The 19,751-nt window shown below is 38.9% G+C and overlaps 1 protein-coding gene across 1 annotated transcript; it reads right to left on the bottom strand.

Annotated features, from left to right (window-relative positions):
* Positions 1-10: 10 nt before the first annotated feature.
* LOC146380630 (uncharacterized) lies at positions 11-18,436 on the bottom strand. The gene is made up of 4 exons (XM_084939948.1): positions 18,324-18,436; positions 12,845-12,920; positions 1,472-2,488; positions 11-1,146 (listed from the first exon to the last, which is right to left on the bottom strand). The coding sequence occupies exons 1-4, from the start codon at positions 18,434-18,436 to the stop codon at positions 454-456; spliced, it is 1,899 nt and encodes a 632-aa protein (XP_084796074.1). The 3' UTR covers positions 11-453.
* Positions 18,437-19,751: the final 1,315 nt, after the last annotated feature.

The raw sequence follows: 19,751 nt of genomic DNA, 5'->3' as shown, positions 1-19,751 counted from the left end.
AATTAGGAGCTAAAGCTAAAAGGACAGTTTATTTGTACCATCTTCATGTCAACACATTCAAGAACATCACAGATGAAAGAAACATTAAAAACTTCCACACTACATAAAGCAAGAAAAATAGTTTTTCTTTCAGGTGGTTTCAGAAAAACAAAAACATCAAACACCTCCAAGACTCTCTTTGAAAGAACTAAAAACCTTTATTCTCATGGTCCAATCATGAGTGAACTCCCCGATGAAGCCTTGTGTGCTAAAACATGTCAGAGTTTTAAAGGTTAAACATGAGTTTCTAAAACGTTTTGCTGGAGAACAATGAACTATTTGACTGAGTTTCAATTATTTACAGACGAGCAAAACCAGGACAGAGAAAAAAGGACAAAACTGACTCAGTAAAACAACAGAAAATAAGATCCCATGTATATCTGTATTATGTAGAAGTTCAGCCCAGCAACCAGTTCAGTTCAACACAAGTTTAAATGATTCTATCTGAACTCTGTGGAGCCTGATCTCAAGCTTTTTGAGTCTGACACTGAAACCAGAGGATCTTTCTGTCTCTTCAGATTCACTGTGATCCAGTGATGGGAGTGATTTCAGCCCTGAGTGATCACGCTGATGTTTGCACAGAGCAGACAATGAGGTGAATGTTTGGGCACATTGGTAACAGTGAAACAGTTTATTAGTAACGTGGGATCGTTTGTGTTTGGAGTATGAACTGAGATTCCTGAAGCTCTTGTCACACTGGTCACAGCTGTAGTTTCCTTCCATGTGTGTACGTTCATGATTGTTACGATGACCTGATCGTGAGAAACTTCTGTCACAGTGTCTGCACTTGTATGGTTTCTCTCCTGTGTGGACTCGTTTGTGTGTTTTAAGCTCACATGCAGTGGTGAAGGATGACCCACACTGATCACAGAGGTGCTTTTTAACCCCACTGTGAATCAGTTCATGACGTTTTAAGTAACTTGATGTGGTGAAGCTTCTCCCACATTCTTTGCAGTATTTCAGTTTGTCTCCAGTGTGTCTACGTTGATGTCTTTTTAGGGTCTTTTGCTGACTGAAAGTTTTTCCACAGAGGTCACAACGAAAGTCTTTCCCACCACCACAGTGATGACAGGGTTGAGAACTGGATCCATCTGTGTCGCTCTGCTTCTAAACAAAGACACAAAGACAGTGTAAGTCAGTCCTTCAACATTTTTATCCTGAACGTCGCCTGAAATAAAGAGCATCTCTGCAGACGTCCAATTACATTTTACTGTTTCAGTTAACACACTCAGTTTACTGGGCTGCAATAACTACAATACTACCACCATAATACTACAGTAATACTAAAATCATAACTGACATGAAAATCTGAACAATCACTCAGAGCTGCTTTTCCATGCAGTAGAATTGCTAACATGCTAACACAGTTTAATGAGCAGAGTTGTTCCAAACAGTCAGGCTAAAATGACAAGATAACAATATAAATACATACCTCACAGTAACTGCACTTGTAGAGTCTCTTTCTGGTGTGGATCTGTTGGTGTTGTCTCAGGTGATGTGGAGCTTTAAAAGTCTTCTCACACAGGTCACATTTATAAGGTCGTCCCTCAGTGTGGGTAAACATGTGATGTTGCAACTGTGTGTGAGTTATAAACTCTTTGCCACACTGTTCACAGCAGTACACATCATGTCTGGTGTGAATGCGTAGGTGTGTATTTCGGTGCCCTATCAGGCTGAAAGTTTTTCCACAGATGTCACAGGTGTATGCCTTAATTCCAGAGTGGGTAACTAGATGACTCTGTAAGCAGCTACTGTGAGTAAAAGCTCTGCCACACTGATCACAGCTGTACGCTTTAACTCCACTGTGGATGAGTTGGTGTTGTTTTAGGTGACCCTTCAAGGAAAAAGACTTCCCACACAAGTCACAGCTGAACGGTCTCTCTCCAGTGTGGATGACCTGATGCCGTTTTAGTGTAGACTTCACAGTAAACTCCTTCCCACACTCGTCAAAGCTGTATGCCTTAATTCCAGAGTGGGTAACTAGATGCCTCTGTAACTTGCTTCTTTGAGTAAAAGCTCTGCCACACTGATCACAGCTGTACGCTTTAACTCCACTGTGGATGAGTTGGTGTGTTTTTAGGTAACCCTTCAAGGAAAAAGACTTCCCACACAAGTCACAGCTGAACGGTCTCTCTCCAGTGTGGATGACCTGATGCCGTTTTACTTCAGCCTTCTCAGTAAACTCCTTCCCACACTCGTCACAGCTGTATGCCTTAATTCCAGAGTGGGTAAGTAGATGCCTCTGTAAGCTGCTACTGCGAGTAAAAGCTCTGCCACACTGATCACAGCTGTACGCTTTAACTCCACTGTGGATAAGTTGGTGTTTTGTTAGGGAACCCTTCAATGAAAAAGACTTTCCACACAAGTCACAGGTGTATGTTTTCTCTCTCTTTCTTCTGTGAGGTTTGTCGGCCTCCTGAGAGCGCTGACTTCTCGCTCCATGTTGGTCCTGCAGTGACAGAGATACAAACAGAGGCAGTGAGTGAAATGCAGTCGTGGAACAAACTCAACCTTCAAACTCCCTCCATTAACACTAGTTTTAAACCTGAAGGTGGAGTGTGGCACCAAACACCTTAAAGGTCTCTTATCACCACCTGCTGGTAGTTCTAACACATTACATCCAACCTGGTGTTAAAAATAATTCATGACTGTTCAAACACTAAAATCATGCCCATCCCTCCTGATTGTGTACACACACACACACACACACACACACACACACACACACACACACACACACACACTTTTATATTATTTTATAATTTATATTATTTTGTTTTCTCCTATTACATATTTCTATAATTTTTATAGATTTATACATAATTATTCAGTGATAATAAATCTTATGTTTGTTTATTTGTTTATTCAAAAGGAACCCCATTAGCTTCCACAACAGATGTTGCTCGTCTTCCGTCAAATACAATCACATAAAATATTACACAATAAAGTGGATTCAAGATATCCACATAATTTGGCTCTTACATCCACAGTGAGGTTTCACAATTGTTAAAATATAAACAATCAATAATAATAATAATAATAATAATAATAATAATATCAATAACATTGAGGCACATTACACAAATTTCAAAAACAAACCATCTCTTACAATATTTACAACAACTAAAAGCTCTGTGAATCGGCTTTTAAGTGTTCATTGAAGTTTTGAATAGTTGCTAATTCTCTAATTTTATAAGGGAATTTATTCCACTTAAAAGTTGCTCTAAATATAACAGTTTTACAAAAAGTTACTTTTAACTCGAGGATTTACTAAATTGCAGTTTGTTGAAAACTGTGTAATATGATTATGTATTTCATCTGGATACTGCAGCTGAGCAGAAATAAATGTGGTGTGTTTAACAGAATTGCTTTCTTTATAACTACAAGTAAGCCATAGAATATTTTAGCCTGTACAGGAAGCCAAGAAAGTTGATTATGCATTTTATCGATATTAGTATAGTATGAACATCTTAACACTAATCTGGACGCCTTATTCTGGACTAACTGAAGTCTGTTAAGATCTGTCTTATTAGCTGCTGACCAAGTGATTGAACAATACTCCAGATGAGACATTACTAGTGCATTAATGACATCTTTCATAATTGAAGAAGTGATACAGAAAGAGCATTTCATAGCCATAGCTATGCCTTGTCCCATTTTCTTAATAACAGAGTCGATGTGCTCAGACTATGAAAGGTGGTGATTTATGGTAACTACTTGAGCGCCTGCAATCGTTCTGGTGTTGTGACATAAAAACAAAACGCTGACCCCTGACTCTGGCACACAGTTTTGCCTCTTTTGATCATTTTAATGTGTGGTTAGTGCACAATCAGGTTGGCTTTCATGTAGGGCTGGGATATATTCAATTCAATTCAATTTTATTTATATAGTGTCAAATCACAACAAAAGTCCCCTCAAGGCGCTTCATAGATACAGAGAAAAACCCAACAATCATATGACCCCCTATGAGCAAGCACTTTGGCGACAGTGGGAAGGAAAAACTCCCTTTTAACAGGAAGAAACCTCCGGCAGAACCAGGCTCAGGGAGGGGCGGCCATCTGCTGCGACCGGTTGGGGTGAGAGAAGGAAGACAGGATAAAGACATGCTGTGGAAGAGAGACAGAGGTTAATAACAGATATGATTCAATGCAGAGAGGTCTATTAATACATAGTGAGTGAGAAAGGTGACTGGAAAGGAAAAACTCAATGCATCATGGGAATCCCCCGGCAGCCTACGTCTATTGCAGCATAACTAAGGGAGGATTCAGGGTCACCTGGTCCAGCCCTAACTATATGCTTTAGCAAAAAGAAAAGTTTTCGCATATCATACCATTCACGGTTATACCGGTATAATGTTGGGCAACGATAAGAAATTGAAATATCACGATAGAATATGGGTAAAACGCACATGCGCAGTGCCTTTGTTTTCATACGCACATGGAGGAAAAAGCATGGCGGCGACGGAGAATGAGAAGGGCGAAAGCGGATCGTTGAATGAAACAGATGAACCAGAATTGGTTTGTAAAAATGCTGCAACTTCAGTGGTGTGGAACTGGTTTAGCTTTCGTTCGTCAGATACACAACAAAGCACTATTTGTGGTAGAGCATGCTAGCAGGCCGTCGTTATTACCGTGTTTTTTGGAAAATATGGCACACTCAAAATCCATCCTTTGATTTTTCTGAAAATCGACGGTGCCCCTTATAATCCCGTGTGCCTTATGTTGTTTACCAAACTGTTGTTGGGAGAAGTTGCTGTTGGAGGCTGTTTTGGTACCATTCTTTATTCATAGCTGTGTTTTTGGGCAAAATTGTGAATGAGCCCACTCCCTTGGATGAGAAGCAACCACACACATGGTCTCAGGATGCTTTGCTGTTGGCCTGACACAGGACTGATGGTAGCGCTCACCTTTTCTTCTCCAGACAAGCCTTTTTCCAGATGCCCCAAACAATCGGAAACAGGCTTCATCCGAGAATATGACTTTGCCCCAGTCCTCAGCAGTCCATACACCATACTTTCTGTGGAAGATCAATCTGCCCCTGATGTTTTTTTGGGGGAGAGAAGGGGCTTCTTGCTGCCCCTCTTGACACCAGGCCATCTTCCAAAAGTCTTCGCCTCACTGTGCGTGCAGATGTGCTCACACCTGCCTGCTGCCATTCCTGAGCAAGCTCTGCACTGGTGACACTCTGATCCCGCAGCTGAATCGTGTTTAGGAGACGATCCTGGCGCTCGCTGGACTTTCTTGGATGTGCTGAAGCCTTCTTAACAAGTATTGAACCTCTTTCCTTGAAGTTCTTGATGATCCTATAAATTGTTGATTTAGATGCAATCTTAGTAGCCACAATATTCTTGCCTGTGAAGCCATTTTTATGCAACGCAATGATGGCTGCACGCGTTTCTTTGCAGGTCACCATGGTTAACAATGGAAGAACAAGGATTTCAAGCACCACCCTCTTTTTAATATGTCAGGTCTGCCATTCTAACCCAATCAGCCTGACATAGGCCGTATCCCAATTCAGGGTCTGCAGCCTTAAAGGCCGCATTATAAGGCCGATTACGTCACAGCGACAGCGAGGCTGTCCCAATTCAAAGGCTGCTCAAAATGCAGCCTCAAACGCATCATTAATTTCCCTGAATTTTAAGGATGGGCCTGTGAAGCCTTCATGGCCCAACATATCCCAGACTTCATAGCGTGGCGGTGGTTGTGGATAAGTTTGCCGAAAAAACGGCGGAAGAGTAAACTTTTAAAAGTGAGTATTGAATATTATGTCACTTATTTATGTGCAAATGTTGAATAATGAAGAACATTAAAACATTACTGTTGGCCACATGTCGGCAGACTTATGTGACATTAGTGATGTTTGTACTAACTTGGTTTTAAAGCCTTTACTTTAAAATATTCACTGTTCAATAGTCGACCTTAATCTTACAGAGAATGTGATGATTTTATGGATAATTAAAGTCAGTCATATATCCACAAACACAACAAGCTGACAGTCAGTGATGCTGCTCGGTTTGCAGTCCTGAATATCACGGCACAAGCAGGATTCACTGCACTGTTAATGTTAGCTATGTTATATTGCTGCCTCTGTTCGGTGGAGTCGAGCCAAACGGACTTTAACGTGTGTTTGAACGAGCTGACGGTTCACTCATTAAGCTGAAAGAAAGATGCTTTAATCACAGGAGTCACACATGTGTCCACTGTACCATCTGGGAACTCTTCTTGTTTAGCACTCGTAATAACACAAACACTAAATCCTCCTTCTCTTGTGCTGTTTTGTAGCAGTGTATACACCTGAGACTGTCACCTGTCTGTCTGTCCTGCACTCTCTCTCTCTTTCTTTCTCTCTGATTGTGGAATAAAAGTATGAACATGTATTTATAAGTTACACTTGTGTTTGAATCCTGCAGCTTATCACACTTTTGATTTCCATGTGTGACAACTGCAAGTGTCCAGAGTGAGGACAGACTGAGGGACCCACTGCTGCACATCATCTGTGAGGCTTTGCACCCCTGATGATCCACCAGGACAAACTCAGCAGTGTGTGACGAAGAGGAGGAGGAAGAGCCAGCAGCAGCTGACAGATGGAGAGAATAGACAGACTGTTCCCTGTTTGTGAAGGACTGCTAGGAAAGTTTACAATAACTAATTGTCTGTCCTGAATCAGTCTTATTAGGTAATGTTCAAATAATTTGATCATTCCAGTGTTTTCAGTGTGGGAGAAAGTACTCAGGGCCTTCAAGTTACACACTATGAAAGGCAGAAACAAGTTTAATATTCAGAAACCTAAAGTATGTATTAGAGATGGACCGATCCGATATTACGTATCGGTATCGGTCCGATACTGACCCAAATTACTGGATCGGATATCGGCGAGAAATAAAAAATGTAATCCGATCCATTAAATATCAAAAAAGCACCTCACAAAACTTGCTACACGGCGTAACTCGGCTCATAACCGTAGCACGTTGCAGCAGTATGCATCACGTGATAGAGCGGCTGTGTGTATTTGTAGCCTTGCTAGCAATCCGGCATTTCATCTCCGAGGAAGTTATCCCAGAGAGAAGTAAAGCAAGTGTGTAAGTTCATCTCTGAATGTTTGTAAAGCATTCCTGCGTTAAGCTTAACAACCGATATATGGAGGGACTGCCCCTCTCTCTCTCTCCCTCTCTCTCTCTCTCCTGCTGCTACTTCAATCGTGAAACTGATCAATGATCAGCTGATCGGCTTTTCTGTCGCGAGTCCGTCTCTCTTCTTTGTTTTTGGCCCACTTCTCACCAGAAAGAGGAAACCAGCGGCTGAACAACAGCAGCACGTTTAAGCTTGATAAGCTGTTGTTAGAATTTATTTAATATTACTTTCTACACCAGGATCTTTTTCTACGCAGCTGATGGCTGGTAACCGTGCAGGGGCGGATCTAGCAAAGTTTAGCCAGGGGGGCCGATAGGGCATGAACAGGGAAGAGGGGGCACAAAGACATACTTTTCTTTCTTATTCTCATTTAAAATGTCTAGCTTTTAATAAATATTTATCTGACTCTTACACCCAAAGTTTTAATCTGATGTAAAATATATAGAAGTCCATTACTGTATATAGTAACTGTTAAGTCTAATATACCCTAGTAAGCTATACTACTTTTTCCTTTGGGAAAGTATCATCTGTGAATTCTGCAATTCTGTTGAAGAAAGATGTTGAATCTATTTAATTATTCTTGAAAAAAAATTTATTTCTGTGCATTTTTCCACACTGCATCAAATTAAATTTGATTACATCGATTAAGCATCATGAGGTGGAGGGTGAGGGGTGGTTCCCTTTTTTTTTTTTTGCTGGGAGTTTGCAACCCTATTAGTTAGGTTGCTTAATATTTCTGCTAAGTACTCTTTAAAATACCAGAATAGGGAGGATGGAGTAGGTTCAAGTTTATTAGATTGATCAGTGTTGCTGAACTATGAAATATTTTGGGTGCAGTGTATTTTTTACATACAGGTATAACAGAATAGCTTTAGTGTTGTTATTTATTTAAACTTGAGTATAAACTTATACAAAATGCAGCAAGATATTAAAAAAACGTGTTATTGATTAAAAAACACTATATCGGATTCATATCGGTATCGGCAGATATCCAAATTTATGATATCGGTATCGGTATCGGACATAAAAAAGTGGTATCGTGCCATCTCTAGTATGTATCAGCAGCAGAATGGAGCTAAAATAAATGTTTGTTTCAGTTCTATGAAGCTTTGAGTATTTTGGATTAGTAGTACTGCTGTGTTTGTTGCATCATATTGCTGTAATTGTTTATATGCTTTATATATTCTGAGGTAAGTTGATCTATAGTGTTACATCATATTCTATAAGGATGTTATGTGTTTGTATACTTTCTGCCCAGTTTGACCAATTCAGCAGAAGTCAGCCTGTTTAAGGCTCTGATATCTATTCTGTGTGACTTAAAGCAGTTATGACATGGTCTGATTTTCTCACCCAATAAAGGAATATTTAATATATCAGTCTACTCTTCATTCTATCAGCAACAGTTATCACAGCTCGTACATTTTCTTTTTACACATATATGTAAGCATTGAGCCAATTGTAATAATGCCAACAAATTAAACAAACAATATTTGTCTCTTATATATGATACATCTATATATACACTGTCAAAGAAACTTGTCTTTGAGTGAAGGGATTAATATAATAACTATAATATTGGCCATATTATATTTACATTACCAAAGTGAGATGACTTTAGTCTCATGAACAACATTAGCTAATTGTTATTTACTAGCTAATCTTAAATGACTGTTCAGTACAGAAATGAAGCCCAACAATCATGTTTTACAGTCCTGTGGTCTCAGCCTCAGATACTTATTAAATCACACAGAGCTCATGTAGAAACAAATGAACAAAATATGTTCTCCTTCATTTCTGTCAAACAAAGCTGTATGAAACGTTTCCAGCTGTTAGTATCATGGTTGCTAGGCAACCTGGGCAGGCTAGACCGTCCCATTTCACAAGCCTACAAGCCTCGCACTTCTGGCCTTAGCGGTCTTTGAGTACGCGGCCCTTGAGGACCGTTGAGGCTGCGTACTTCAAAGCTGCAGAACCTGAATTGGGATACAGCCATGATGATCTCCAGCCTTGTGCTCGTCAACATTCTCACCTGAGTTAAGAAGACGATTACTGAAATGGTCTCAGCAGGTCCTTTGATGACAGCAATGAAATGCAGTGGTAAGGGTTTTTGGGATTAAGTTCATTTTCATGACAAAGAAGGACGATGCAATTCATCTGATCACTCTTCATAACATTCTGGAGTGTATGCAAATTGCTATTATAAAAAGTTAAGCAGCAACTTTTCCAATTTCCAATATTTATGCAATTCTCAAAACTTTTGGCCACGACTGTATAACCTCTTTTTAAGTCTTGTGGATATTATACATGGTTATGTTTAGGATATGTCCACTGGAAATGCCTTTTGGTTAAACTGTCAGCAAGCAATTTGCATTTGCACTGTTAAATTTTTATATAACTTTAATGCACATAAAAAAACAGCTGCTTGTTTAAGTGAAAATACATTGATGGGTTTTTTAATAAAGTTGTGGAGTTGTAAAGTATTTTGTCTAGTGTCAATTATATCGTCAACTACATCGTTATCGCAAATTTTCAAATGTATATCGTGATAAATATTTTCGGTCATATCGCCCTGCTCTGTCTGTCACCTTCTGTGTTGAGCTCATTGTTTTCTCTGTAGTGGCTGAGCTGAGTCCAAGTAGCTGAAAATGTTCCTCTGCTGCTCCGTCAGACTCTTCTCCTCCTGCTGATCAGCTGGGACACAAAACAGATCTTTGTTAGGCTCCACACTGCACTGAAGAGTCAAAGTGTCTCATATGTTCATCTGACAAGTAAAAGAACACATTTTTGCTTCCCGAGGTGGGCAACTTATTGGAAACAAACACAAAAGGTTTGAGCACTGATACCTGGCATTGCTGGCATTGAAAGATGCAATGCCAGCAATGTGGATTGTCAAGACTAAAACCAATCATTAAGCAAAGACAACAGGGACCATTTGTTTCTGTTTATTTAGCATTCACAACATTTGTAGTTGCCTTCTGTACAGGGGAAGTCCACGCACACTGTGTGGTACCGCCATCCGCAGAAGGTGCATTCAATCTCTGTAAGAAAAACTAGATTGTCTGAGACTGAAATGATATTAACAAAAGGAGTGGTGATTTGTAAAACTTCAAGTGTATGATAAGGTGAAAACAAATACACAATTGCATGTCATGTAGTTGAAGGGTTTTTTTCTTCTTTTGGAAGACCGGAAAACACTGAAAGTTACAAATGTATTGTGCTTGAAACAAATTCAAAATAGGTGATAAAGCCAGCTGCACATGTGTGTCACAAGTAAATCTGGCTGTATAATAAACAGAAACAAGTGATCCCTGCTGTCTTTGCTTAATGATTGGTTTTAGTCTTGACAATCCACACTGCTGTCATTGTATCTTTCGATATGTTTGTGGGTAGATTTGAATGCACCAGTGTAAGTGCAGCCACTCAGACTCTACTCAATGTGGTCATAGAAACAGGTGCAGATGTGTCACGAGTTAATTAGGGGTGGGTTTTAATAATCGATTCATCGATTAAAATCGATTCTGGCTTGGATAACGTGATATCGATTCATTAAAATCTTGAATCGATTTTTTTTATATAAATGTATTTTGCCCAAAATTCCAGAATCTCAGGTGAAACGTCACAAAATTTTGACAACCACCAAACATTTAAAACAGTAAATGAGAGCAGGTACACGGCTTCTGCACAAAGACGTAAACATAAAGCGCGGACCCGCGGATCAGAATCAGTGAGATGTCGCCTTTCTCACCCGACGGCACGGACACGGTCGGGGCTGAAAGCCGACAGCTCACTGATTCTGATGTTTCGGCGGGTCCGCGCTTTGTTTACGCCCTTTTTGCACTGATTCTGAAGCTGTAGGTTTTACCTCTCCAAACGATATTGACCGAACCAGCAGCTAAAGAAGATCCAAACTACACTTCACATAAACATCGTCATGGACTCCCTCTGACTTTTGCTGTTTTGCTTCCACCACAATAAAATCACACTTCATGCACAGCTCGCTCTCTCTCTCTCGCTCTCTCTGTACTTCAACAACAGTTTCCCGTCTATCCCCGAAATCTGTTTTCTGCATTATTTGCTTGCTTGTTACGCACAAGTCTGCCGTTGTTTACAGCGCTGTCGGCCAATGTTTTTTTTTCATTTTACTTACTTCCGAAAAGAAAACCTAATTTCTGCCGTTCAATAGGCTTCTGAACAAATTTAAACTTTTTAAAAGCATACAAAATGCAAAATGCTTAGCCGTGTCTCTAATAAAACTGTAACTTCAGAGGTAATGTTCATAAGTTGATTAATGGTTTTCTTTCGTTTGTGATCTACTGCAGAATATTTTTTATAAAATCCCAGGCCAGGAAAATCACCTTCATGTTTTTCTGTTTTATCTTCAGCTACTTTGACACAAAGGCATCTGCTGTGATGCTCACACCTTTGATAAAGTCTGGAAAGTGTCAGCTTCCTTTTTATAGATACAAAACTATGTAAATGTACTGATCTGAATTATAATATTTCTGACTGTCTGAGGCAACATTTCCCAGATTCAAATAGAATTGAATCGAATCGAATTGAATCGAATCGATTCAGGACCTTGTGAATCGGAATAGAATCGATTCTAGAAATCAGTGACGATACCCAGCCCTAGAGTTAATCTAGTAGTAGGCTATGGCACTTGGCCACAGGTGGCAGTAGTGGACTGACCTCCATTTGAGACTGCTCCAGCTGCTCTGTGACAGTCAGTAGATCTGCTACAAATTGCAGCTCATATGCAAGTTCTGGAAATTACATTATAAATATTCCTAACTTAGCCATGGCAGCCATGTTGATTTATTACCTATATTGGCTGAAAATGTTAATTTCCAGAGAAAGGACACAGGCAGACTATGCTTACAGGATGTGATGTTACATGTTATTATGTGATGTTATTGAAATCATCATGAATAACGGGAGTGGTGCTTTCTATGACTTTGTGTATATAATTTGGCATTTCTTACTGATGTAGGCCAAAAATAAATACATAATAAAATGTAATTTATTTTAAAGGTTTATTTGCAAGACACAAAAACAGACAAAATAGAAAATTCCACATGTATTGTGGAACTTTACACACACACACATTAAGGATTCTACATTAACATAAAACTGTTGTTTCACTAGAGAAACACACACATGAGAGAGCGAGAGAGAGAAAGAGAGAGAGAGAGAGAGAGCTTTTGAATGTTGGCAAGTATGTGTATGTGGTGTTAAATAGGCCTATACTACTGTGCTTTGATGTCGCTCGTAAGGGTGAAACTCATTGTGAAACGTTTGAGAACCACTGCTACAGAACAATGGAGATTTCCGTTATATGGTAACACCTGCAACTCACGTGACGCCCAGAATTGTACAATACTGATGCTTGAGAGTGCGCGTGTGATGCAAGTATGTGTAGAGTGTTGAGCGCGTGATCAGTGGTGAGAAAAACAAATCACGAAACTTGACCTTTCTATACTCGTGGCTCACTTAATTTCTAATCTATTCGTTTGCACACTTACACACACCCAGCAGCTGTTTCCTGTTTTGCTGCACTCTGGAGAGCCTCGCCTTTAACGGTCTTCTCTCACAGAGAGCAACAGAAAACTTCATTCAGAAAACTAAGAAAAACTCAAGATTGACTGAACTCAGTTTAAAGTTACCTTGACACTTACCTTTAGATGTGAGAGGTAGTGATGGTCCGCTTGAAGCTGACGCTCCGGTGCGTGTGTCAAAAAGACCAACACGCTGCTTCAGAAGCACTTTGTCGAGGCTTGATTCGTTTGGCCAGAGTCACGTGATTAGTGACGTCTGAAGTTTCTGTACTTTTTTTTATTGAACTTTATTGAACACACAGTGAGTATACAACATACAAACAGATGAAGTTTACGAAAGAACAGAACATGAACATACAAATCAGGGGTAAAAAAAATAATTATATGAGTACGCGCAAAAATCAACATATATAAATATTGTTCTGAGAGCCTTTTTGTTGGTTGAGTCTGATATTGATTGTATGTACAATTCCATATCCTTATAAAAACGCAGAAATATGGTGTTTTATTAATAAACTTACATTTATGGATAAAAATTTTAGCTAAAAGTATTAAAAAATTATTATAAAAAAACATTTATCATTTTTCCTGGAGAACTTAAAGAAACACAATAAAACATTTTCCCATCATTTAGAAAACTCCCTTAAAATATGGACAATAACAAAACTGCTAAAAAGATGTGCCACAGTTTCTGGATGATCCCCACAGAAAGTTCAATTAGTATTTATGTCTCTTTTAAATGTTACCATATAGTGACTGGCTGGGTAACATTTATGAAGAATTTTATATGAGATTTCCTTCACCTTGTTTACAATTAGATATTTATGGGATCATCCAGACTGTCTTCCAGGTGATATCTGGAACATGTTGGTTCCAGTAAGATATTATATATATGGGAGAGACATGATATCTTCTTGGAATAAACTACGTATTCTCTTATTGCTGTTACCAAGTTCCTGTGAAAAGCAGATTTTTCCCACTGCTGACTCAGCTGGATCAGGGAGAGTGACTGAGGTAGATATTGAACTGTCAGTGTTTTTATATAACATTAAAGTACCTGAGGGTATGGCACCAAGCACCATTGAGAATTCCCGAACACTGACGGGAAAATTATATAGTGTAAGGGATTCATTGTAAGTAAGTAGTGCTCCCTCTTTATTAACCAGCTGAGCCACCAATAGGATCCAATTTTGGACCCAAGTTTCCAGGAAAAGTGATAATAAAAGAAATAAAATATCTCTGTTGTTCCAGATGAGGTATTTGTGTAGTGAGAAGTTATGTTTATAAATGAGGGTCCATGCTAAGAGGACTTGCTTATGGAAGGATGAAAGATTTACAGGGAGTTTTCCAACACTGTAATTACAATTTAAAATAAAATTAAAGCCACCAAAATGGGAGAAAATATGATATGGTATAAAATTCCAGATAGAGGTAGGGTTTTAAGAAAATGTTTAGCCCAAATAATTTTGAAAGTGTTATTTAAAGTAGAAAAGTCTAAAATGTTAAGCCCACCTGATTTGTAGTTATTCATCACAACAGATTTTCTAATATAATGTGTACGGTTTTTCCATATAAAATTAAAGAGCACGCAGTCAATGTCTTTACTAATTTTCTTATCCAGATGTAAGGAGAGAGCAGCATATGCCAGTCGGGATATCCCTTCAGCTTTAGCAATTAACACTACCTGTCAGAGATAAATCCCTTTGCAGCCGCTGGTTGAACTTTTTTCAGATTTTTTTGTATAATCAGATTGAAGTTTGATGAGCATCTTGACTTTTGGTCTTTGGATATTAACAGTCCTTGGTATGTGACTTGTTGTTTAACAGAAATGTTACAGATAGCATTTGCAGTGCAGTGCAGCCTTTAATTGCTAGCAATAGCTAGTGTTATTCTCTATACTTTCTATGTAAACCTGCGGTAAGAACGGAGCCAGGAGATTAGAAAATGATTTATAAAACTCTGCAGTTAAACCATCTGTGCCAGGAGATTTGTTGGCCTTAAGTGCAGAAATAGAATTACAAACTTCCTCCACAGTCAGAGGCAGGGCTGGACTGGGACAAAAAATCGGCCCGGGCATTTTGACTAGAGACCGGCCCACCAGGTATTATAGGAAAAACCATAAAGCCTTTGAATGAAAACAAACGCTGTTGTCACAGTGATGTACACTGTCTTGTTGGTACATATGTATCAGTCTAATAAACTTACACCTACACCAATCTCCCTATTCTGGTATTCTAAACAGTACCCGAAAGTAGACTGCTTGGTCGAGTTAACCTCCTAAACTATCTACAACACATGGTGAAAACCTGAAATTAAGACAGAGAAGACTAGAGGTGAGACATGATCATTACTTATTACTGATGACAGATTTAGATATATTTTCATAAACCATTCATTTGCCACATCAATAAACAGCATGGCAGGGCAAAATATTTTTTCTAACATAGCAACCTTTAAAAAGTGAAAGGAGACAGAAAGACAGGTGAGAAAGAATAAAACTTAATTGACTTTTTGATGGCACTTTACACACAGTACTGGTACAGTATCTAGAAAATGTGAGAAAATACTGGCATCATATACAGTACCTATCTACTTCTGAAGAAATTATGATGGGACCCTAAAAAAATTACTATGTACAATAATAGATTTCTATACATTTTACATCAGATGAAAACGTTTGTTGTAAGATTCAGATAATTATTTGTTAAAAGCTAGACATTTTAAATGAGAATAAGAAAGAAAAGTATTTCTTTGTGCCCCCCTTTCCCTGTTAATGCCCTACCTGCCCCCCTGGGAACACTTTGCTAGACCCGCCCCTGCACAGTTACCAGCTGTCAGCTGCTTAGAAAAGGATGCTGGTGTTATTTGTCTCTCAGAAACAGTTCATAACTTTCCTTCAACTCATTCATGTCACCTAAAAGGTAAACCTGTTTCTCCATCACCAGTCCAGCTCTGATGATTCAGTAAGGACATCTCCTGGTTTCATCTTCATGTTTCCCTCTCACCACATATCCAAACCAATATCATGACCAGCAGCTTTACAGCTGTGGCTCCAGCCAACATCAGCTGATGCTAGAAATTAATATTAAATACATTCTAACAACAGCTGATCAAGCTTAAATGTGCTGCTGTTGTTTAGTGCAACATCCGCTGGTTTCCTCTTTCTGGCGCAAAGTGGGCGATAAACAAACAAGAGAGAAAAGCCGATCAGCTGATCATTGATCAGTTTCATGATTGAAGTAGAAACAGGAGAGGGAGGGGGAGAGAATGAGAGAAGAAGAGGCAGCTGTGCAGCAAAGACACAGAATAACTCCAGCTTTGTCTTTTTCATTCTAGCTGAAGTACAGGACAAACTGTGTTCCTTTTCACCTCAATACAAAACGCATAATATTTTCTCTGAATACAAGACGAATCCGTTTTTTACGGGATGGTTGGCAACTCTAATAACTAACCTTATAAATAAGATAAGATAAAACAAGTTCAACATCAATCATATCATAGCACCCGCCCAGCCGTATATAAACTCCGTCATGCTAGCTAGTACGCAGAACGAGTTATTGTAACTGACTGTAAAAAGTCAGCATAACGAAAATAAACTGCACCTAAACTTGGTTTATATCTGACCCAGACAGACTGCAGGTCATAACTTCTTACCTGAAGTTCAGTTCACCGCCTCGGGTCTCTCCTCCTCCTGCCTTTCCGTCATCCACCTGCCAGCGTGTTGCATCTGCTGGCCTCCACCACTTGCTAATGTTACTGAATCTGTGGAAGCTCCGCAATAGCCACCACCAAACACCTGAGTTATTTTTACACATCTCCCTTCATCTGGCCAATCCACCACCTTTCAGTATTTATACCATTACGGAAAAAAAAAACCCCATCGGCCCATAAAAACGAAAAATCACCATCGGCCCACCGGGCAAATGCCTGGTATGCCCGATGGCCAGTCCAGCTATGGTCAGAGGGCTGTCACAGTGACTTCTATCTTCCACAACAATAGTTTTTAGATTTTTAATATTATTGAGAAACAGCGTTGAGACATCCTATTTATATTTTGAGTTGTACAGTTTAGTATAGAATTTGGCACAAAAACTTTGAAATTTCTCTAGGATTGTCAGAGACAATGCCATTAATATTTAGTTGATGAATAGAGTTTATTTTTGATCTGTATTTTTCAAGCCTGAAAAAGCAGAATTTTGTTCTCCCTCTTCCAGCCACCTCTTCCTGGATCTTACAAAAGCACCCTCAGCCTTGTGTCAATATAAACCGTCCAATTTATTTTGAAGGTCTAGTAAAGTTAATTTATCTTCCTCTGAGATTTCTTCTGGGGATTTCTGGTAATAAGAGGCAATTTTGCTGATCACTTCTTCCTCTTCAGCTTTCCTTGATTTAATAATTTGACTCCCATATCTTCTCAAGAATTTGCATGCTTCAAATTTAAAAAGTTCCCAATTGGTACAAAAGGACTTCTCTGTGTTAGCTTTATTCCAATAATGAGCCATTAATTGATTAATCTGCGTTCTAACCATTTTATCTTTTAGTAAGGAGTTATTCATTATTTCTTCTAAGGAGTCAAGTAATTTATCATTTTCAGATTTATTATTGTAACCATATATATTTGCTGTAATGAAAGTACTGTTATTGTGTCTAATTATTGAACAAAGGTAGTGTCTAGTAGTAGCGACTGCTGTCTCCAGGTAGAAACAGGAGTGATACACCTGCTGCTGTCAGACCTGCAGGTATCAGGCTGTGATGTTCTCCTTTATAGTGGACAGAAATATTTGGAGTGGTACAAATAATTTGTGTGGCATCTTATTGAAGGACAGCTGATTGTTCTGTAAATTGTTTGAAATGGTTATAAAAAAGGGGTAAAAGGTAAATGGCTGCAAAAACTTTATTGTTTGCAAAACTTTTGCATATAATTTTAAAATTGTCAATTAATATTTGCATTTAAAATTATGAAATATGATTCATTAAACATGTTTGTGGTGGTTACAGTAAAATATATAACTTTTTCTACTCGGATTTTATGTTTTTGTCTGATTTTAGATCAATTGTGTTAGTACAGTATGTCAAAATGAGAACATGACTGTAAATTCAGACATGTGAGGTTGTGCTGAAAAGAATGATACCAAAGAAGGCAAAGTAAATCGTTTGTAAAGGTGAAATATGGAGGTAAAATCAAAAGTAGTTAAAATTGGCCAATTATCTCCTGGAGCCCAGAGGGTTAAACGTTTTTTTTTTTAAAGTAACGCTATAGTTACTTTTCAAGTAATTAATTACTTTTAGAATCTTGTAACTCAGTTACTAAGTGACTTATTTGAAGAAGTATCTAGTAACTATAATTAATTACTTTTTCAAAATAACTTGCCAACACTGTTTATAAGGAAGTGAGTCATTCGCAGGATTTGTGGAGTGTTCTGATGGTTCTGATTAACTTTATGACCTTTCACAGCACCTCTGGAATCTAGATGGCCGACACCTGACAATCAGGATGAACCGTGTGTTTGGCTGATGTTTGTTTTTCTTTAAGAGTGTTTGTAAAGCACAGCACAGACAGACAAGCGAATCGATCAAACTTTTCTACAAAACGTTATACCACTCCGGGTCAGGAGGGGCGATATAGCACGGACCCGTCAGATGACTACGCCGGATGGAAACATAACCGGAAGCGTCCCAGGGACTTTCCCTTTGACCTTCATCCTGCTCCATGATCAGCTGTTAAATGTTTACTCAGTGTTGCTGTAATGTAACAACAAAGTTAGTTTTTTTTAAGATCAGACAGGGGTACAGTCCCAAAACATTCCTTACACATTCCCACAGTCAACGAATTAGCATCTGTGAGACAAATAAGGTTCAGGGACTGACTTGTTTTTAGAACCGACATTTGACACTTGGATGTTGGCTTAATTTTTACCCAAAGAGAAGTTTGACCCTAACAAAAAAACACGATACTGTGATGAGCACTTACCTCAACTTTGATGTTTTTTTCGAATAATTTGGAGCGAGATTTATGTGACTGTTCATCTAAAATCCAGCAGAGAGTGAAAATCCAAGAGCTGCTGCAATCCTCTGCATTAATGATCTCTGTTTCTGTCTTTCTGTGTGTGCGTGCGTGTGTGTGCGTGCGTGTGTGTGCGTGTGTGTGTGTGTGTGTGTGTGCTCACAGAGGGGAGGTCACGACAGGAGTTCCCTGAGTTGACACGTATGAAACATAAAGTCAGTTTGGACTGAGGAGCAGTTGGTAAACACAGAAGTACATCCAATCTTGACAAAATTTCTAGTTTATCTACTTCATGCACATTGCATGCACAAGAATCCAAATCTCTGTATCACAATGATTTCATTAAAGCCTTATTATTTTATGGGGGCAATATCACAAATTACCGTAGATCATTAATAGGGAACAAAAAAGAAGAATCACATCGGCAATGTTGCTGGGAGACAGAAGTCTTGACACGTACTTATAACTTAAACCACAAAAAACTCAGTTACAGCTGGTAAGATTTATGGTATAAACCAGACTTTCACAGTCTGCATCTTTACAGGGTTGTTTTCTGCTTTTGTTCACTCCTAGTGCGATTAAAAAACAACAACCACAAACACAGAGCCCACTAACTATTAGCCACTTTCCCCCCTAAACAGTTAGTTGACTGAGAGAAATGCAATCCATTATTGTGAACGCTGAAGGATATGTGCTCCATAGTCAAACTTATATTTCCTTAACTTACATCCTATGTTCTGTTTAATTCCGGCATCCCTTCATGGTTTGATGGAAAATTGGTTAAACCATTGCTCAACTTATGTCTGAATGACGGCAGATAATTCTGATGAAACTGACCCCGTAAGCACTTTGCAGCTGAGTCGAGGGCTCGTGGAAATAAGGTCCGGAGGTGTTGTAATGTCGGGTTGCGTTTAGTGGTTGAGAGGAGGCGGCAAAACACTTAGCAGGGTAGCCAAAAGAATACACACTCGCACTGGCATTGGGAATTCCACAGCGTGTTCTTTAATATACCTTCTCTTCATC

The sequence above is a fragment of the Perissodus microlepis genome, chromosome 9 (genome assembly GCF_051167445.1).
Source record: "Perissodus microlepis isolate ML-2025 ecotype Zambia chromosome 9, ASM5116744v1, whole genome shotgun sequence".
Lineage (NCBI taxonomy): Eukaryota > Metazoa > Chordata > Actinopteri > Cichliformes > Cichlidae > Perissodus > Perissodus microlepis.
This window is presented reverse-complemented; position numbering and strand designations above follow the sequence as displayed.

Excerpts from the sequence above, each read along its gene's own strand:
- LOC146380630 (XM_084939948.1), bottom strand. The coding sequence starts at position 18,436 with ATGGAGCAGGATGAAGGTCAAAGGGAAAGTCCCTGGGACGCTTCCGGT. Across the intron at positions 12,921-18,323 it reads GCCCCTCCTGACCCGGAGTG|CAGCGTGTTGGTCTTTTTGA; the intron begins GTATAACGTTTT and ends GTGCTTCTGAAG. Across the intron at positions 2,489-12,844 it reads ACTACCTCTCACATCTAAAG|GACCAACATGGAGCGAGAAG; the intron begins GTAAGTGTCAAG and ends CTGTCACTGCAG.